Source organism: Hyaena hyaena, unplaced genomic scaffold (assembly GCF_003009895.1).
Source record: "Hyaena hyaena isolate Hyena2069 unplaced genomic scaffold, ASM300989v1 scaffold_960, whole genome shotgun sequence".
NCBI classification, from domain to species: Eukaryota; Metazoa; Chordata; class Mammalia; order Carnivora; family Hyaenidae; genus Hyaena; species Hyaena hyaena.
The window spans coordinates 664739-685096 of NW_024081589.1; the positions used below are offsets into that span (position 1 = coordinate 664739).

The following is a 20358-nucleotide window of genomic DNA, read 5'->3' on the forward strand; positions in this document are numbered from 1 at the left end:
TGTCTGTTGGCCATCTGGATGTCCTCTTTGGAGAAGTGTCTGTTCATGTCTTCTGCCCATTTCTTCACTGGGTTGTTTGTTTTTCGGGCGTGGAGTTTGGTGAGTTCCTTATAGATTCTGGATATTAACCCTTTATCTGATATGTCATTTGCAACTATCTTTTCCCATTCCGTTGGTTGCCTATTAATTTTCTGGGTTGTTTCCTTTGCTGTGCAGAAGCTTTTAATCTTGATGAGGTCCCAACAGTTTATTTTTGCTCTTGATTCCCTTGCTTTTGGAGATGTGTCAAGTAAGAAGTTGCTGCGGTGGAGGTCAAGGAGGTTGTTTCCTGCTTTCTCCTCTAGGGTGTTGATAGTTTCCTGTCTCACGTTCAGGTCCTTTATCCATTTTGAATTGATTTTTGTGCATGGTGTGAGAAAATGATCTAGTTTCATTCTTCTGCATGTTGCTGTCCAGTTCTCCCAACACCATCTGTTAAAAAGGCTGTCTTTTTTCCATTGGATATTCTTTCCTGCTTTGTCAAAGATCAGTTGGCTGTATACTTTTGGGTCCACTTCTGAGTTCTCAATTCTGTTCCATTGGTCTATGGGTCTGTTTTTGTGCCAATACCATACTGTCTTGAGGATGACAGCTTTGTAGTAGAGGCTGAAGTCTGGGATGGTGATACCTCCCGTTTTGGTTTTATTTTTCAGTATTACTTTCGCTATTCGGGGTCTTTTGTGGTTCCATACAAATTTTTGGATAGTTTGTTCTAGTTTTGAGAAGTATGCTGGTGCAATTTTGATTGGAATTGCATTGAATGTGTAGAGTGCTTTAGGTAGTAATGACATCTTAACTATATTTATTCTTCCTATCCATGAGCATGGAATGTTTTTCCATTTCTTTGTGTCTTCTTCAATTTCCTTCATAAGTTTTCTATAGTTTTCATCATACAGATCTCTTGTATCATTGGTTAGGTTTATTCCAAGGTATTTTATGTTTTTTTGTGCAATTGTGAAGGGGATCAGTTTCTTGATTTCTCTTTCTGTTGCTTCATCTGTAATATAATATTTTCTTTCCTTATATTTTTATGTACCTGTATCCAGTGTACATGTTTTTTTTTTTTTTCCAAGTAAGATTGCAGACTTCATGTATACCTTTGTTCTTTCTATACCAACTAGCAAAGACCTGGGGGCCTACGAGGACTTCAGCTCACACTTTCAAACATTTATCAATTTTTTCTCTGATTATTCTGTTTGGCCTTTGCTGTGCTTCCTTCACTGTCTGGAGCCATTTTAAGGGGCTTATTATACACTTTATACCTAAAAGACAAAGTTTACCTGGTAAGAATAATTTTCCTTAAGAAAGTCCCTATCTCCCCTCAACATATTCAGAGCAAATCTTATAATACCTTAAGATATCTTGGTTTACTGTCTTTGAAGATCTTTTAATATCATCATACACATAAGACTGCTGTGTGGTTCTTGTTATTTCAAGCTATTATGTGAATACTATGTGCAAAGAGCCTTAAAATAGAATCTTTGATGTAGATTACAATATATTCTTCTTATTATATTAACATAAGAGAAATGTTCTCATGCTTCTCCCTTAATAACTAGGTAACTACTAACCTTTCTTAATGGTTTCCCCAAACACAGTATATTCCTAGGCATACAAATAAAGACTTGGATAATGAGAGAGGAGCTGCTTGCATTCAACCTGAGGACAACACATTAACAATATTCCACCTCCTTTCAAGGACATTCAGAGAATTTTCATCTACAAAGAGAAAATAGCCAAAGGAGAAGATAGAGAAGCTACTGAAAAAAATATATTCAGGATCAACACTTTAAAAGTAAATGTTCCTTTTAAAAAAGTACACATTCGGGGCACCTGGCAGACTCAGTCAGAAGAGCATGCCACTCTTGATCTTTGGGTCATTAGTTCAAGCCCCACATTAGGCAGAGAAATTACTTAAAAACAAATAAATAGATAACATTTAAAAACTAAAGGAATCTTTGCTTAATAAACAATATATTTTTAAAATACGCAGTCTATTCTTTCTCCCTTCTTTTCTAATACTTCAACTTCTAAATTAATATTTTTTCTTTGCCTATTTTCCCAAACAGCATTTGTCCTCATTCGTCTCTTCCATTATCTGATTCTATTAATTTCATTTCATTCCTTTCAATCCAGGAGCAAGGGAACAGTCCTCTAACCTTTAAGTTCTTGCCTTTCTATAATCACTGTCTTGAGCACAGGGCTCACCAATAGCTCAAACTCAAATTATCCAAAACTGAACTCATAATCTTCCTTTAGTTACTACTTAAACCTGATCTTGTCCCTGTCTTCTCTATAATTCTAACAACTCCAGACTCGAAAGTTCAGAATTGTCTTCTATTCATCACTCCCCCATTATCCATATCTAACCAATTTCAAAACAAATCTTATCAGCATCTCTTCTATTTCTTCCAATACTGATTGCCTTAGGTCCTCAACATCTCTTGCCTAGACTGATTTCCCTTCTCTAGAATCTTCCTATTTAACCTATCCTATATATTGATAGAGTTTCCTTAAGTCAAAACCTAGTCATGGTACTCCCAATCAAAAGCCTTCCATGATTCTCCACTGTTTATGGAATAGAACACACATTCCTTCACCTGGCACTCAAGGCCCTCTGCATTTTAGTTCCCACCTAGATCCTTCAGCCTTTCCTCCTGATGCACTAAAAATTTCTACCGTATCTAGTCTTTGTGGGATTCTCAGAGCATTGCCCTTTCCACCTCTTCCATGCCTATGCTTAGGATATTGCCTCTGCCTTTTGTCTCTTGTTTCTTTAGAAAATTTTTTTTTCATTTATTTATTTTTGAGAGAGAGAGAGAGAGCGTGAGTTTAAGAGCGCACAAGTTGGGGAGGGTCAGAGAGAGAATGAGACACAGAATCCAAAGAAGGCTCCAGGTTCTGAGCTGTCAGCACAGAGCCCGACGTGGGGCTCAAACTCACAAACCACGAGATCATGACCAGAGCTGAAGTCGGACACCCAACCAACTGAGCCACCCTGGTGCCTCTTTGTCTCTTTTTTCATGTTTGTCTATCAAAGTTCTACTTAATCTTCAGACACAGTTCAAATCTCATCTTCAAACAACCTTCCAAGATTGAGTGGCTTGTTCTATCTACTTAGCACAGTTCTTTGTCACTAATAAACCCTTAGAAAGGTTTGATGACATGAACTCTCATAAAAGCATGTAAACTTTAGGGAACTCATGGCCCGTAGGAGTGAGACAAGTTGAAAAGAGGTTAAATAGGAAAACTGGGAAAGCAGCCAGAGCTGCCTCCTTTTTATGCTTTAATGTCTAGCTAAATCTGTGTGTGTGTGTGTGTGTGTGTGTGTGTGTGTGTGTATACACCTACTTACCAGGCTCTTAAGCTACTGGAATATATATACTTGGGTATGTTCCTGGGAGTGAATGTACTCGTGTGTATCTGTGGATGTATGCCTACCTATTCCTGTACCCCTGTAAATTCCTTTTTTAAACCCTTGTTGCAGGATCTGTTTTAAAGTGATGATCACAGGTTAAATGTGTTATGGAATAAAATAGGAATTTTTGGAAATTGGTTCTGAGCATATAGTGTACAGGCTCTAGAGAGTTACTAAGGGGACACTGTATTCAAATGTAAGGAATTAGTAGCAGGATCAGCCCATAACAAACCATTGGGCATATCAGGAAAAGGCACCATTTGCAAAAGGTATTTTACTTCCATTTGTCAGGAAATTGTCATAATATACCAATTTTGTTAGCACAAGGCACTTGACTGCCATCTGCAGGAAAATTGTTAGAATAAATATATATCTATGATGGCTTACTTTGTGAAACATGTCCCCTTAGAGATGGCAGCCTCGTATACTGTAAAGACTGTACAGCTTTATGTGGTGATCTTTTCCAGTTGCTATTCTTAAAAAAGATAGAAGTTATCTATCTTATTTAAGGGAAAAGTTGTTCCTTTTGTTTGGAAACAAGATGGCTGCCAGAATTTCCTGTGTCCAAGTAGAGACTCCATATTCTCTTTCCTGATCAAACTATTTTCAAGATCAGGGTGATGATCTCATCAGAGGCACTGGTAAAACAAATTAAGGCTTTTCCTGTAATTAGTAGAAAGTTATTTTGGAAAAAAATTGGACTGCGAAGGCGACATCAAAGCTTAATTGTTGCTTCTTAGTCCTCACAAGAAAGGGATATCCTTGGAATATTGACACCTAGCTCCAATTTCTAGTGCCAGCTACAGGAGAAATTTGACACCGAGGTAATGAATCAGGAACTTTTCAATTAATGTGAAAAGAATACCGTATGTAGATTAAATTATGATTATAGTTAAGATAGTGAAAAAGGTACCTAGCTATTTGTTTAACCCTGCTCTCTATATACTAACCTTAAGAATATTTTTAGTGTTGCTCTACTTGACTGTTTTAAGGAATTTGGATTTTTAAAATAACTGGCTAGATAACTCATTTTTCTCATTTTCACCAAAATTAATGTTTATGACCACAGACTAATATTTCAAGGCCACATGCTCAGTATACGGCTGCTCCTAATGAGTAGGGTACCTCTGTATGAGTTAGAAAATATTCAACCCTTTGAGAGGATATGAGGCAGCCCTGCCTACTCTCACCTACTGGTAATGCACTTGAATAGCTAAGTCCATTTTATTGAGGGGTGATTATATCAAACCTTCTCTGCATACCTGAATACAGAAATTGATGACAGTAATTATCATGGCACATACACAAATGATACTAAAATAAGCTAGTATTTGCACATTTCTTATTTTTAATATATGTTTTAGGGGCACCTGGGTGGCTCAGTTAGTTAAGCATCTAACTATTTTTTTTCAGCTCAGGTCATGATCTCGTTGTTCTCAAGTCATGATCTAGTGGTTCTTGAGTTCGAGCTTCATGTCAGGCTCCATGCAGACAGTGTGTGGCCTGCTTAGGATTCTCTCTCTCTCTTTCTCTCTCTCTCCCTCCCTCCCTCCTTCTCTCCCTCCCTCCCCCTCTCTCTCTGCCTCTCCCTCACTTGCTCACTTACTCTCTCTCTCAAAAAAAAAATAAAATAAAATTAGAATATGTGTTTTAGACCTAATTTCTCCATGATCCTAAATGATATTTTTATAAAGTAATTCTGCCACAATTTATTAAGTGACAGACAGTATGTTGGGCCCTAAGGGCCTTATCCTTATAGACCTAATAGGATATACAAGCTGATAATCTCAATATTATATGGCAATTGAGAAGCAGAAGTTTGTGTAGGGTGCTACACAGAGGTGCACAGAGGAAGGGTACCTAGTCTAGATGGGATACCAGTGAAGACTTGCTGGAGGAGATAGCTGAGCTGAGCTGAGTCAGTAGCACATTATTGGCTTCATTTAAGAGATACAAAAGCGAAGTCGTGGAAAGATTAAGCAATTTGCCCCATATTGCACAGTTATGTAGAGTGGAATTTTGACTGGAACCAATGCAAAGTAACTCCCAATCTAAGAAAGACTCCAAACTAGTGAACCCCTGACTACACAGTAACATTTGGATTTATTTGAGAAATTTTATTTGAAATACTATTTTATTTGAGGAAGTTCAATACTTACATGCCTCACAGATACCTGCCTTACGATATTAGAAAAATGCAGGCACACCAAAATAACCCAAGCCGCAGCCTTCTAGGACAGTTAATTAGCACCTATAACACAATCCTGGCAACGTTTAGTTCTTCATTTTGTGGTTGCTGCAGCTTGCTACAGGAAGATGTATCACATAAAAATGAGGCATCAGCTCAAACTTCCTTGGATACCAACTTTAAGCGGTCTGAGTCATTCAAATCATTCCCCAAAGTTCTTCAACCACCAAGGGCAGCAAACAAAAGCACTGCTAATTAAATGTATAATTAGGGTTTATTATAACTAGCATATATTAGTTTAAGGTCTCATTTGTCACTGCTTTGAATTGGTTTTGTCCTGTTTTTATTTGTGCTCAATTGTCCTGTTTTATATGTGTTTAATTTTGTAGGATATTTCATACCTTTTCTGGATGCAGGCAGAGTGTAAATTTTAAATAATAACAATAGATTAAATTTATGTAGAATTGGATCTTTTATGTGCTGCATGTACACTTTATAGTACACTAGGGCCCCTTACAAAATCAACATGTATGGTACATTTATGCCCATTTTAAAGGACTTGGAATAATCTGCTATTTTAAAGAAGCTTACAGTTATCTATTAGTTTTACTACATATTTTCAGTTATATCTACAATTTACTTGGTGTAGTGTCCTTGGCCTAGAACACAATCCTCCATAATAAAAATGTTCCTAGTTTTTGTCAGCATTCAAGAGTCTCTCATGGTTTGCCTCTCTCCCATTCCCCCACCATTTCCGCCCTTCTTCTCCCCCTTGTTCCTCCGTCAAGTTCCTCCTAATCCTCCTATACGTGCAAACATATGATATTTGTCCTTCTCTGCCTGACGTAGAAACTAATTTGACAATAAACTATTTGTAAAAAAAAATAAATAAATAAAAAAAAAATAAAAAATAAAAATGTTCCTATAAGCAAAGACAATGTACATTATGACCACCCACTATATAAGGAGGCCTATTGTAATACTTTCCAGGAGTCAGGGGAGGGAGAAACTCTCCAGAATGACCAGGTCTCCAGGAGAATATTATTAATTTCTGGAATATTATAGGCCATATTTTAAACTGTGACTTGCTTCGTTTTCATATTCAATGTGTTCCTACATCACCAGAACCTTTGCTAAGAAGCCAGTAATAAACTGGGAGTACAAACTCGCTTTCCTCTTAGCTTAAAATAAACAATTAGAAAGGTACATCAGTTAGAAACCCATTTTAGCATAAAATAAAAGCATTAATGAAATACTTCTTTTATTTATATTAAATATTGGGCTTTCATTTAAGGTTTCATTGAGAAAAACATTAAAAAGATTCTATTGTTAAAAAGATTTTAAACATATTAGGCCAGTTGATCCCCAATGGCCCTTCTCAGGACATTCCATGGGTCTACAACACTGAAGATAAAAGATTTCACTGAATTTCCATCATGGCTTCTTACTTTTGCTGTACAAAACTCTGTGATATAAAATAGACAAAAAATGTCATAGAGAAAGCCGACCAGATGCTTATAAAAGTGTAGTGTGTGTCAAAGAAAGCCCAAAACAATAGAAAAAGGGCACTAGATAATATGATTCTTTTCTTCCACTTTTAGCTTTAGTAGTTTATTTTGGAATTTGTCATACAAAGGAATTGAAAGTTAGTTTTTAATTATATGCCCCATCAGTCAATCCTCTGTTCAGCCATGTTATTTTGCTAATCAACAGCCCTCCAATGGTTGTACCTCATTATTTGGATGATATACACAATTTTGTCAGTTGCCCTCAATAGGACTTTGCCATCCACTTTATTTTACATATTATTTCAGTCTCTATGATTCTGTTAGACTGGCCATTTTTTTCTAACTCCAGATACTGTACAGGGGCCTCATTCTTCTGTCTGTAGGCCTTAGCCTCACCTGCCCAATTTAGGGATAACTTCACTTCTACCTGATACTGTCATTGATTAATTTAATTCTGATTTTCTTGAGGCTTGAGGAGGATATATATTGTTCCCACTTACCTCAAACAGCTTCTTCATTTTTTCCCCTAAATTTCTTTTATCAAAATGAATTTTCTGTCAGGTAGTCCCTCATATCTGAATCTAATCCACACCTGAAAACTTATTGGATAGTGAATTTCGAATAGGGAAAAATTATTCCACTTTTCTACATTGGACAAATAATAATGCATTCCCATTTTACCTTAGAACCCCCAACCAATTTCCCCAAATATCAGTAAAGTACTCTAAAATATCCATGTACCAATCCTCCAAATATATATCATATTGTAAAGCATTTTTTACTTTTTAAAAATTTATTTATTTATTTTGAAAGAGAGAGGAGAGAGAGAATCCCAAGCAGGCTCCACGCCATCAGGGCAGAGACCCACACGGGGCTGGCTCCAACTTACGAACTTAGAACTTCAAGATCACGACCTCAGCAGAAATCAAGAGTCAGATGTTCAACTGACTGAGCCATCTAGGTGCCCCTTGTAAAGCGTTTTATATACCAATTACGTAATTATTGAACACTTAATGAGGTAACTAACAGATATGTCTATGTGTAGTTCACAATGATACTTTACTGGATACAAAACAAACAAACAAACAAACAAACAAAAACAAACAAAGCAAGCAAACTTTTAAGCTGCCTGGAAGTGTCTATGCTTTTCTCCCCCACCATTAGAAGATGAGATGGAGGAACTCAAAAAATTTAGTGCTGATGAGGAATGATGGAAAGGCAATGTAAGGCTTTTCCAGGAATTTGTAGAAAGACAACTTACCAGTGAAAACCAATATACTAACAATACCATGAAGTGAGCCACTAAATTGGTGCTTTTGAGTCCATGTGAAACAAACAAACAAAAAATTTCCTGGAGGTCTAGTCAGCAAGTTGAGTAAATTAAAGCAAAAGAGACCATGGCAATGCCAAAATTATAATTTTAATTAGTCTTACCAGTCAAACAGAGTAAGGTGAGGGAGTGAGAAAGGGACAGCATTATCCAAATTCTGAGTAAGAGAAAAGTTATGTTCCACTCAAGCCTGGCAGGAGGGAAACTGTCACAGTAAGCATTAATTGAGGTTAATGAGAAGGCACAAACTTGTTAATTTTCTGAAATCAATAATCTTATTCTGTAGCCTCATTTACTTTCCTCTTTGCTGTTTATGCTTAGCTATTTTAATAAAGCTACATCACATTTTTCTTTTATAGTGGAAGGGACATACACAGTGATGTAAATAAGCCATGAAATAGTATGTTCAAGGTACATAATAAATGCAAATGACATTTATTGCAGGAAAATTAACAATCAAAGTAAGCAGGAACTACTGTTAGAGGTGGGGTTCAGAGGATGGTACTGTGATGCTGGATCTGGCTTCAGGAGAGTGGGGGGACTCAATTGACAGAGCCCAAGTTAATAGAAACTTTCCTGGTTTCAAGTGTCTCTACTCATAGCCAAGGAGATTAACAATTTTGTTTTTACGCAGTAGGTAAAAACATTTCCTGCCTCAAACTGCAAAATCCCATGTAGACTCATTAGCTGCAGGAGAGGGCAAATGAATGAACATCCAGGATTCTGAAGTTCTTAGTTGAGCCCTGCAACCAGTGCTTCCATCGCCCCTCTACTCCTGGAGGCAGGGGCAGGCTCATTTCCCATGCCCACTGTCTCCTGTTTTAGAAGAATTCTGCAAAGCTCTGGGTTGGAGCATCACGCTTATCTTGCAGAATCCCCCAGTAACATGTGCCATGCCCTGTACTAGGAGGAAAACAAGAGGGTGGGAATCGCCGTCCTCAGGGTCTGAAATCTCTTTTATAAGGCTCTTTAAAGAAAAAAGCTTAACCAGCAAATGCCTATAATGCTTTGAAAGATAAAAACCTCTAAGTGCTACAGACGAGGCTGAAGACTCTGATCTTACTCAATACCACATTACCTTTTTTATTTTTTTTTATTTTTTATTTTTTATTTATTTTTTTTGTTTTTGTTTTTGTTTTTGTTTTTTTTACAAATAGTTTATTGTCAAATTAGTTTCTACATAACACTCAGTGCTCATCCCCAAAGTGCCCTCCTCCATGCCCATCCCCCCCTCCCCCCCACATCCATCAGTCCTCAGTTTTTGTCAGCATTCAAGAGTCTCTCATGGTTTGCCTCTCTCCCTTTCCCCCACCATTTCCGCCCTTCTTCTCCCCCTTGTTCCTCCGTCAAGTTCCTCCTAATCCTCCTATACGTGCAAACATATGATACCACATTACCTTTTAAATTACTGACTCAACCTTGGTTGGATTGTATACAGTTTATTAACTCGCTCAATTTTTTTTAAATTTTTAATGTTTTTTAAAAATTTATTTCTCAGAGAGAGACAGCATGAGCAGGGGAGGGTCAGAGAGAGAGGGAGACACAAAATATGAAGCAGGCTCCAGGCTCTGAGCTAGCTGTTAGCACAGAGCCCAACAGGGTGCTTGAATTCATGAACCATTAGATCATGACCTGAGCTTAACCAACTGAGCCACCCAGGCGCCTCAAAATCGTTCAATTTTCTACCACATTTGGCTAATGAAAAGCTGAATGAATATTCTATCTCCTCATAATTTTTGATAATGTTCTCACACAAAAGTATTTCCCTTCTGGGTAGGAGGAACCCAAATGATCAAGGTTGGTAACTGTGTGTTAAAGAGACAAAGCCATTAGTAAGTACATTTTTGCGTATAGTGAAAAGTGACCCAACCAAGCCTTAGAAATTTAAACTTAGATTTTCCTTTTGGGAATTTAACAGTGAGAAGAGGGTGGATTTTGCTCAGAGTCTCCTTCTTCAAGTCCAAATCACAAAAGCTATCTGTACAAATAAAATCTGGATGTCATAGAAAGTGCACTTAGTAAATGTGAAATCACATTGCCAATTGTATATGCGACATTTGTTTGTGTCTACACAACAGTTGTATCTACATAAAATGTGTACTCTCATTGCTTTACATTGCAATCACATCTCTGAACAGTTATGTTTCCAGCTTATGTTTATCAACCAGATCATACAGGCATTTCACTAGATAAACTTTAAGCTAAAATTAACAATTGTTTCCTAAATACAATGTAGAACAACAGGGCACATGATCTAATAATTAAGTCAGGGAGGTAATGGGTAGGGGGAGGAGGAGAGCCTGAGACACAGTTGTACATTCCCTAAAGTCTTACTACTGCAGATGATAAGATATATAAGCATATATTCAGAGAAAATAAATGGAAAAACAAGGAAATATTAATTATCTCTTGTTACATCATCTTGAATGGCAGGGTGCTGCATAGTTTTTTATTTACATTTTGGAAGATTTAAAAAAATTAAGTTTATTTATTTATTTTTGAGAGAGAGAGAGGACAAGCAGGGGAGGAACAGAGAAAGAGAGAGAGAGGGAGAGAAGGAGAGGGAGAGAGAGAGAGAGAGGGAGAGAGAGAGAAGAGAGAATCCTAAGCAGGCTTCACACTGTCAGCACAGACACTGCAACCTGGTGCAGTGCTCAAACTCAGGAACCATGAGATCATGATCTGAGCTGAAATCAAGAGTCATATATTTAACTGACAGAGCCACCCAGGCACCCCTGGAAGCTTTTTTGATTCCCCACATTCTCTGAAATCGAGATACATATCCTTTATTTTATTACATTAAATTTTTATTTAAGAGGTATGCTGACAGACCTGACCATTTAAGTGAATGCCTCAGCAAAGCATCTGGTAAAACAACTAATCACCTTTAGTCTGTTTTGGTAATTGGGTATCTCATTTACCAGTGTTGTTTAAAGGAAGTCTCTTCTATGTAGTTTTGCCAACCATGAAATCTTCAGTGCCAAGCATATAGGATATAAAGCAGGTACTCAATTTAATTTTTAAGTAAGTAAATGAATTAAAAACTTTGGAAAACAGTGAGTCTCATTCTCTGCTTATAAATGTGACTTAGAAATTTGTATTTGTGAAAATCAAGCCCCTGTATAACTCTAAAGAACAGACATTTAACTGAGCACATGATTATACAACCACCTTTAGAAACCCATTATTGAATTGGCTAAGGGTCCTTCTCTGCTAGGTAGGGGTATCTCTAGCTTGGATATTAGTGGAGTGTCATTGCTTTACAGTTTATCATCAATTCTTGGGTTTCTGTAGTGTTAGAAGGGGAACAATGGTGCAGCTAATCCCCCAAGTCATTTCTGTTTGGTTTGGAAGGGTGGCATATGATTCTTCCCCAGAAGGTTTGGCTTCCTAATTCTTTTTTTTTAAATATAATTTATTGTCAGGTTGGCTAACATACAGTGTATACAGTGTGTTCTTGATTTTGGGAGTAGATTCCCATGATTCATCACTTACATACAACACCCAGTGCTCATTCCAACAAGGGCCCTCTTCAATGCCCATCACCTAATTTCCACTCTCCCCTGCCCCCCCCCATCAACCCTCAGTTTTTTGTTTATATTTAAAAGAATGGTTTGCCTCCTTCCTAAATCTATTTTCCATGGTCAGGGTTTGCCTTTCTGGAGTGCACAACCTGACTAGCTGATGGGGAAGGTAACCAGAAATGGGCTGGAGGTAGGGCAGAGGGAAACCAGCCAGAGATTAAACATTTACTACCCTTTGCCCTCAGGTTCTCAATTTAAGGTTCATTGGCATGGTTTTAGAATTATATTATCCTTTCTTTGTATAACTTTCCTAGTCTTTAGAGTGGGGTAAGTGTAGAGAGCACTTTTTCCTAAAAGACAGGCTTTTCTCTCCCCTCCTCTTTTTTTTCCTCTTTCTTTAAAAAATCTCTTTAGGGATATAACATTTAACGATGTTAGTGAGATTATGGCCAACTTGCCTTAGGTTAGGAGAATTTCTTCTCCTCTTACAGTTCTTTTCTGGTTTTGTTTTCCTTGTGGATGTGGAGAGGAATAAGGTCTATTGATTGTAGTGAAGTTGAAGGCTTCTTTTATGATGGACATATTTTCTGTTTAAAAAATTTCTGGGGAGAAAGATCCCTTGCTTTTGGTGGGGTTGTGGGAGCATATCTCTTTAGGTTTGGAGGATTTCCATTTTTATAAAAACTAAGTTTTGTAGGGAGAAACTATAAGGGCCACTGGTTTTAGTGAGCTTGGGAGCCCTCCTCAGGAGGTTTTCCTTTCTTTCATTTTCTGTAAAATAAACAATTTATTTGCAAGAAACAATATTGGGAGCGTCTTTCTGTAAAAGACTTTGTTTTTCTTTTATTTCATTAAAAAATACTTGAAGACTGGAAGATAAATAAGGTGTCTGGGTTTGGGTGAGGTTGCGGGCATCTCCACTTGAAGAAGCTTTAGAAAGAGATTTTGTGAGGTTGTTTTTTTTCCTCCTTTTTGTGGGAGGTAGAGTGGGTTGATCATCAGGAATAATATGCATTTTGGACAATAAAGAATTGGTGCACCTACCCTGAGGAAAATTTCTTTCTTTTAAAAATTATTCCTTAATTTGTTTTCTTCTGTCTCTCATTCCCTCCTTCTCTGCCTCCTTCCTTTCTTCCCCCTCTCTCCCTCCCCTTCAGTCTCTCCATTGCTGTGCCTTTTTTTTTTTTTTTTTTTTTGGAGAAAAATTGTTCAGGGGCTTTGGTGAGTTTGGGGGCATTTTCATTCCATGAAAAGGAGGTTTATTTTTGAAAACACTTATGCTTCTGATTTTTAAATTTCCTATAAGCTTTGGGGCTTGAATAAATTCAGATCATATCCCACTAGAAGGATTTCCTTTTAATTTTTTCTCCTTTAAAAAATTTGCATTTGTTTTTACTGTATCTTGACAGAAAAGTTCATGTGTATTTGTGTGGCTGGAGCACTTCTCCTTAAGAGGATTTTGTTTTCATTTCATTGATATTATCCTCTCCTAACATACATGCCTTTCCATTATTGATTTTTCTTTTAAAACTTAAAATTGTACATGGAGGATAAGGTTCATGTGCTTTGGTGAGGAAGGGGGTTCTCCCCTTGGCAGAGGAGGGATTTCTTTTGTTTCTTGCTTTTCCTTTTCTGGGAAGTAAAAAAATTCGGAAAGCTTGGTATGATCAGTGACCCTGTCCTTTAATATTTCTTTCCTTTTGTTAAAACGTTTGTGTGTTTCTGGGATGGAAGGATTGGGAAGTTGCATCAATTTTGATGATTTTGAAAGTATTAGCACTTGGGGCGCCAAGTGGCTTAGTCGGTTAAGCGTCCGACTTTCGCTTAGGTCACGATCTCGCGGTTCGTGGGTTCGAGCCCCGCGTCAGGCTCTGTGCTGACTGCCAGCTCGGAGCCTGGAGCCTGTTTCAATCTGTGACTCCCTCTCTCTCTGACCCTCCCCTGCTCACGCTGTCTCTCTCTCTCTCTAGAAATAAATAAAAACCTTTAAAAAAAAAAAAAGAAAGTATTAGCACTTAAAAAGACTTCTGTTTTGTTTGTTTTTCCCAAAGAGAAAAAAATTGAGGGGTGAATAAATGTTATTTTCTTTGGTGAGGTTGGAGGTCCTGCCTTTAAGAGGATTTCCCTTTTAGTTCTTTCTGAAAAATGTCTTTTTTTGCTTATGTATTCATCTTTGTTTATTTGTGGGAAGATAGTAGGTTCATTATCTTACAGTTGGAGGAGTGACCTTCCTTTTACTTATTTTTTTAAATCAAGATATAATTCACAAATCACACAATTCTCCATTTTCAAGTGTACACAGTGTTTTTTTTAGCATATTCACAGGGTCATGCTATCATTATTGCTATCTAATTTCAGAACATTTTTTATCATCCTTCCAATGAAACCCTGTACCCTTTAGCCATCACCCACACTTCCCCTTTTCCTCTTTCCCCAAGCGGCAGGCTACCACTAATCTACTTCCAGTCTCTAAGGATTTGCCTATTCTGGACATTTCATGTAATTGGAAGAAATAATGTTAGGGAGATTTGGTGAGACTGGTATACCTCCCCTTTGGGGGATTTATTTTTGCCCCCCCATAACTTTTGCAAGGGGCTCAGCATTAGCTATGAGTTGCAAATAAAGATTATAAATTTCATGATTTTTTTAAGGTTAGAAATACTGTTTACCTTGAGGTGATTTCTCTCTTTTCCTCTTTAATATCCTTCTTGGGAACATAAGTTTCATGGGTTTTGATGAGGGTGAGGAACACCTCCCTTTAGAATATCTTTCTTTTTTTTCTTAAAATAAGTTTTAGGGGAGGGATAAGTTTCACTATCTGGGGTCACTGTTCCTTTCTCTGTTTTTAATTTGTACATTTGTTTTTCTATTTTGAGAATAAGGTTTATTTGCTTTGGTGAGGGTGGGGCATCTCCCTTTAGGAATGAATGTTTTCTTTTTTTAATCCTTGAAATTATTTTTTTTTCCACGGAGGGAATTACAGTCAGCGGTCTTTGGAAAGGTTGGGCACTCTATCCCTAGCAGAATTTCTATTTATTTTCTTTCCAAAAAAAAAAAGTCGTCTTTGGGAGTAATAGGTTCAGGGAATTGCACCTCTTATCCTTCCTTCTCAGGCTCCTGTTCTAGGGTGGCCACCGCTGGGAGCATCAGACTGGGAACAGCAATTGCTGATTTGAACAAATTCCAGGCTGATGGAATGCCAGCTTACAGATTGTTCTTAGACAAATGAGACTCCTATGTGTCACAGAAAGCCCTATCTTGGATATTTTTAAAAATCCACATTAGATACATTACTAATTATATTAGGTGTCAAGTTTTATTTTTGCCTTCTCCCACCCTGTTGTCTTCTTCAGGTGAATAAGAGTTAATAATGCAGAGGAAAGCATTCTGCAAACTGTAAAGGGTCGTACTAGCAGAAAGGATTATCTAATCTTTATTATAATATCCCTGAATGGCTTCTTGGCCTCTATGGATTTTTCTCTTTTCCTTGGAAGCACTTTGGGAAATGGATCAGCCTTTCCTTTTTGGCTGCAGACGTGCAGAAGCCCCAGTCAGAGATTTTAATAAACACATAAGAATTGTATTTTCAGGAAAGAAAGACCCTGACCAAATATCTCATTATCTTTTCTAGAACATACTGCAGCAAATGCTCAGGAGCTCTCAGAATATACCAATGAAATCAGAGAATTTCATCAACACCTGGCAAAGAGGGGGGAAAGAGCCTAAGAGGAAAGAAAGTAATTTCATCTTGACCTTCAACAGGTTAAACATTTGATTCTATAATCCCAAAGCTGTTTATAGTTGCTGCAAATATTCTATTCACTTAGGAAAAAATTTATTACCCCTGAAACCCACAGCATCATCATTAGTTTGTTGCTGCTGGGACTGCAGGGGATAGGGACACTTTCCAAACCATTTTTTAAATTGTTGGTAATTTGCTTCTTAATTATGGCTCTAACATCCATTGTGCAAAGGGAAAGACTGACTGCATTTCTTTAAGGGCTATATATTCCAGGCTATTTAAATAAGCATTTACTTCTCACTCTGAATTCAATGAGAACACATTTTTATTCATTCACAGCAATAGTCTCTACATCTCGCTGGAAATGGAATTGATAGGTTTCAAGCTTCAGTAAATGTTTACTGAGCAAAAATAAGGAGGGCTGAATTGTACTAGGCACTGAGAAGGTGAGACAGTATCTACCTTTGAGAAGCTTAGAAATAAGTAAAATGATAAAGTATTTAGGTAAAAATTACCAGATATCATATAAACAAATACTTGCTACTTTGTAAGAAAATGTGTGCAAAAAAAAAAAACACCTGGAAAGTGCTCTGTTTTGACTTGGGGTGTAATGGTAATTGGCAATTGATCTGTTACCACATACCCCTGACACTCCCCGAAATAAAGGCCACAAAATTGTATTTCTTTTCAGATTTTCACTGGTCACCTGTATGGTGTGGTTATAATTTCATAGCTAGTCACACCCAGTTAATAAAAACACAAGCTATCTTTCTTCAACCACACCTGAAGGAGAGAAACAAATATAGTACCCTTCATGTAAGCCCCACTCCCCCAAGCGAGTCATAGCATTGTTAAAGAATCAATTCACACATCCTTACTTGCACTTACTACCACCAGGTGGGAGACTATGGCTCATTTCCTGGAAATCAAAACATTTTAGAAAGGAAGAAAATAGATAGGTTTGGTTCATAAGATTGTATTATCTATTTGGAATCTATTTGGAAGGATACATGAGCCCCCTTTTCTCGGTCTCTACCCTCACGATTGGCATTGATTTGCAACCAACAGGTTCTGAAACCTGAAAAGAGAGCAGACTATACACTGGAAGATGTTGATTTCTCCTCCTCCTCCTCCTCCTCCTCCTCCTTCTCCTTCTTTTTACTGCAATACCAGTCAGCAAAATTATCTAGGAGAAACCTGCAGTCACATTCAAACACTTTGTTTTGCTCATTTCATCCTTTGACTTATCAGGCTTGTCTCATGCTACTGGTACTGACTGCGCCTTGCCAGGTAGGATCTCATTGTATGGTAAGAGCTGTATTTTGTTATGATCTCTGGCATTGTGTGTGTGTGTGTGTGTGTGTGTGTGTGTGTGTGTGTGTGTGTTTCCACAAGCTTGCCTCAAGGAGGCAGTGTTTAAAAACAACACCTCTTTAGCTAAAATGGCAACCTGTTTGCCTTGAATGTTAAGATGCTAGTCAGCTGGTTGTGGGTGCTATTTGCCTGAGGAGGATACAGCAGAGAAGGGTCCTATCACTGAAGATCGGAAGTTCCCATCTGCGTCAGAGAGCAATTGCATAGCAACACCTACGGGGGTGAAGAGGGGTTTGGCTCCCAGCAATTTGAACATTTACCCAGATCCTCTGCATCCTTCAAAATCATCTAGAGCCACTGATAGGTTCATCTACATGATCCTCTTAGTGGATGGTCAGGGTTCCTAACCCCATCCTAAAAGATAAATGACTGAACAAATGACTAACTCTACCAAGGGCAAAGTCAAACCTTTTGGAGGGGAGTCCTGGTCCCCTGCCAGGGCTGCCAAATGTCTATGGGTCAGTCAGCCAGCATATCCGAGAGGGCATTGTGTAGAGGAAGCTAACCTGATTCCCCTTACCTTGATCCTCCTTATCTGTCTGGCAACAGACATTTTCCTGTTAAGCTAGTGGGACATGCTTTCCCACTGTCACAGGACTCATCCCTGAAGCTCCTAGCCTCCAGTCAGTCTTCCAGAGGCCAAAGAGGCCATATATTTGCTGGACATCCTGGTAATTAAGTCCCCAAGTGTCATTTTCTGAGCCAGTTTCCCAAAATCTCACTTAAGAAGGCCATAGGTCAGGTGGTCCCTGCTGGTCTCTCTCTCATCAGCTCCATTGCAAACTCTCCCAAAATGACAAGAGCAAGCCCCAGGTTAGGGTGATCTCTGGTGTCTTGCTGTACTGCCCTTTCCTTTCCTGAGATTGCTGTAGGGAGGGGGAGATCCACCCTCTAGGAGAGAGCCGGATTGTGTTGTTGGATTTTAAAAAAACTTGTCTTAGTCTCCTCCAGTCCTATTTTATCTATTTTTGAGCCTCTGAACTTTGTTTCCCCCTGTGAAACTTTTTGCTTTAGGCTTCCTCTTATTCAGTCATTTATCATTGCAGTTTTTTTTTTAACTCAAACCTCCCTACTCATAATTCAGGAAGCAACCAGCGCTCCCGTTTTCATTTCGCAATGCCAAGTTCTGACCCCTTCTCCTACATTCTACAAGTGTGCGCTCCACAGCAGAAGGATTCCAGAGCCATGTCCCTATGCCCTGCTAGGCAGCAGGATGGACGGGAATTGTTGGTGTGGTGTGCTGTGTTATTTGTTTGTTTCTGCGTTTGTTTCATGTTTTTTTATTTTTCCCTGCAGCGGAAGCTAAATGAAGGTGTATCTATGCATTAACATGATATTCACAATGTCATGGAATGAAGTTTAGGGGAAAGGAAGAGTAGGGGGAATACTGAGAAAGCAAGAAAGACAGACTCCTGCTGAAGAGCCAACGGTGTTTGGGGTTTTGGTGTCCAAAGGAAACACGGAAAACCTTCGTCCTCCCTTCCCCCTCCCCCGCCCCGGGCGGGTGCTCTAGGATCCTCCACTCGTCTTCTCCAGGCTAAGTGCAACGTTTAGGAAGGCATCTCTGAAGACTGGAAGTCACCTGCAAGTCACCTGCTTGTGATGCGGCCCATCACCATATCACAGTGTTTGCACCTACCTGCCAGGAAATCCTGCAGACAGATGGAATGGTGGCTTGGACACACGCATGCTCTCCCCCTCCTCCCCAGCGAACCCTGCCCTTCCCCTGCAGAGCGCGTGGGCGCCGCCCATCCCCTCAAGCCCACGCGAAGTATCAGCTCTCAGCAGCCAACAGAGGCGCAGGGCACCTCCTTGGAGCGCCGCCAGTTGCGCCCCAGCTAATGACCCCCTCCCCAGTGTCAGGGAGAGGGCCAAGCTGAAGACTGCGGCTCCGCAGCTTGGGCCTCTGCGGCAGTGACCGCGGCTAAGAGGTGGGTCCCACCCTCCCATCCCCACCACTCAGTTCCATCCCTGTGTACCCAGGGCCAGTCCCAAATACTTCTCTAGGTCTCTTGCGCTCCAAAGGGACGACTTCCTCCTCTTTTTCAAGATATAGGCGCTCACTGCACTGCCACTTCTCCGCATGGGGAAAACTGCTCGGACTCCCAACCCGTGCAGTCACCACTGTTTTTAGCCCCAAAGAGCCCACTCTTGCTTCCACATGTTGCTTCCCGCCTCCCAACCATTTCCCACTGCTCGGGGCTTCCCCATCTCCGTATCTCTCCGCGCATCTTTGCCAGTCAGTGGTAGCTAAATGGGATGCTTAGGGTACAGAGTTCCATGAGCTCGATAGCCATTCGGCCTCGTTTTGCTTCTTTCCCCCCTGCCCCGGGGGGGGGGGGGTCTTTTCCTTACCTTGATACCGGAGAACAGCACTGGCGTTTGGGGCGATGTTGTTTTTAGACCCCTCTCCGGAGCGACCACCGGACGCTGCAATAGACGTGGTACTGAGCTCGGCTCCGGACAGAACTCTGGAGCCGGCTCAGGGCAGGACTCTGTGGCTGGTTCTAGGGCTGGTTCTGGGGCCGGCTCGGGGGCCGGTTCTGTGGCTGGTACTGGGGCCGGCTCCGGGGCCGGTTCTGTGGCTGGTTCTGGGGCTGGTTCTAGAGCTGGTTCCGGAGCCGGCTCGGGCGCCGGTTCGGTGGCTGGTTCTGAGATCGTTTCCGTATTGAGTTCTGGGGCTGGTTCTGCAGCCGGCTCGGGGACCGGTTCTGCATCTGGTTCTGGGACCGTTTCCGTGTCGAGTTCTGGGGCTGGTTCTGGGGTTGCCCTCATACAGGGCTCCGGAGCAGGCTCTGGACAGAACTGCTGTGCTGGTTCCCGCAAAGGCGCGTGGAGCAGCGGACAAACCCTCCGCGGCGGCGGCGGCGGCCACGGCGGCGGCGGCTCTGGAGACTCCGCGGGCTGCTCTCCATCCTGAGGCGGGGCAGTGCCCTGGGCCGCGGCAGCTCTGCGGTCCATGGCCGCACACCGCCTCAGGTCTGGGCAGCCAGCGCCCCGGAACTCGGACGGCTAAAGCACCCTCGGGGGCCCCGCCCACTCCAGTTCGACGACCCCTTGCAGGGTGCCAAACTTTCCCCAGCCCCGCTCCATGGCTGGCTCTGCTCTGAGGTCTAACCCAGGGGCGCTTGGCGTCTCCCAGGGCTGGAACACGCCCCTCGGTGAGCGCACACCTCTTCGTAAGCAGCAACGGGCCCGATGGGCGGGAAGCAGAGGGGCTTGCGAACGCGGACTG

General features: G+C 40.4%; 1 protein-coding gene across 1 annotated transcript in view; it reads right to left on the bottom strand.

The window, feature by feature from the left end:
• DGKK (diacylglycerol kinase kappa) overlaps positions 1-20084 on the bottom strand; it is a 189571-nt gene extending 169487 nt beyond the window's left edge. The window contains exon 1 of the mRNA XM_039221173.1: positions 19479-20084. Within this exon, the coding sequence (XP_039077104.1) occupies positions 19479-20084 (606 nt within the window). The remainder of the gene's footprint in view (positions 1-19478) is intronic.
• Between the last annotated feature and the right edge of the window lie 274 nt (positions 20085-20358).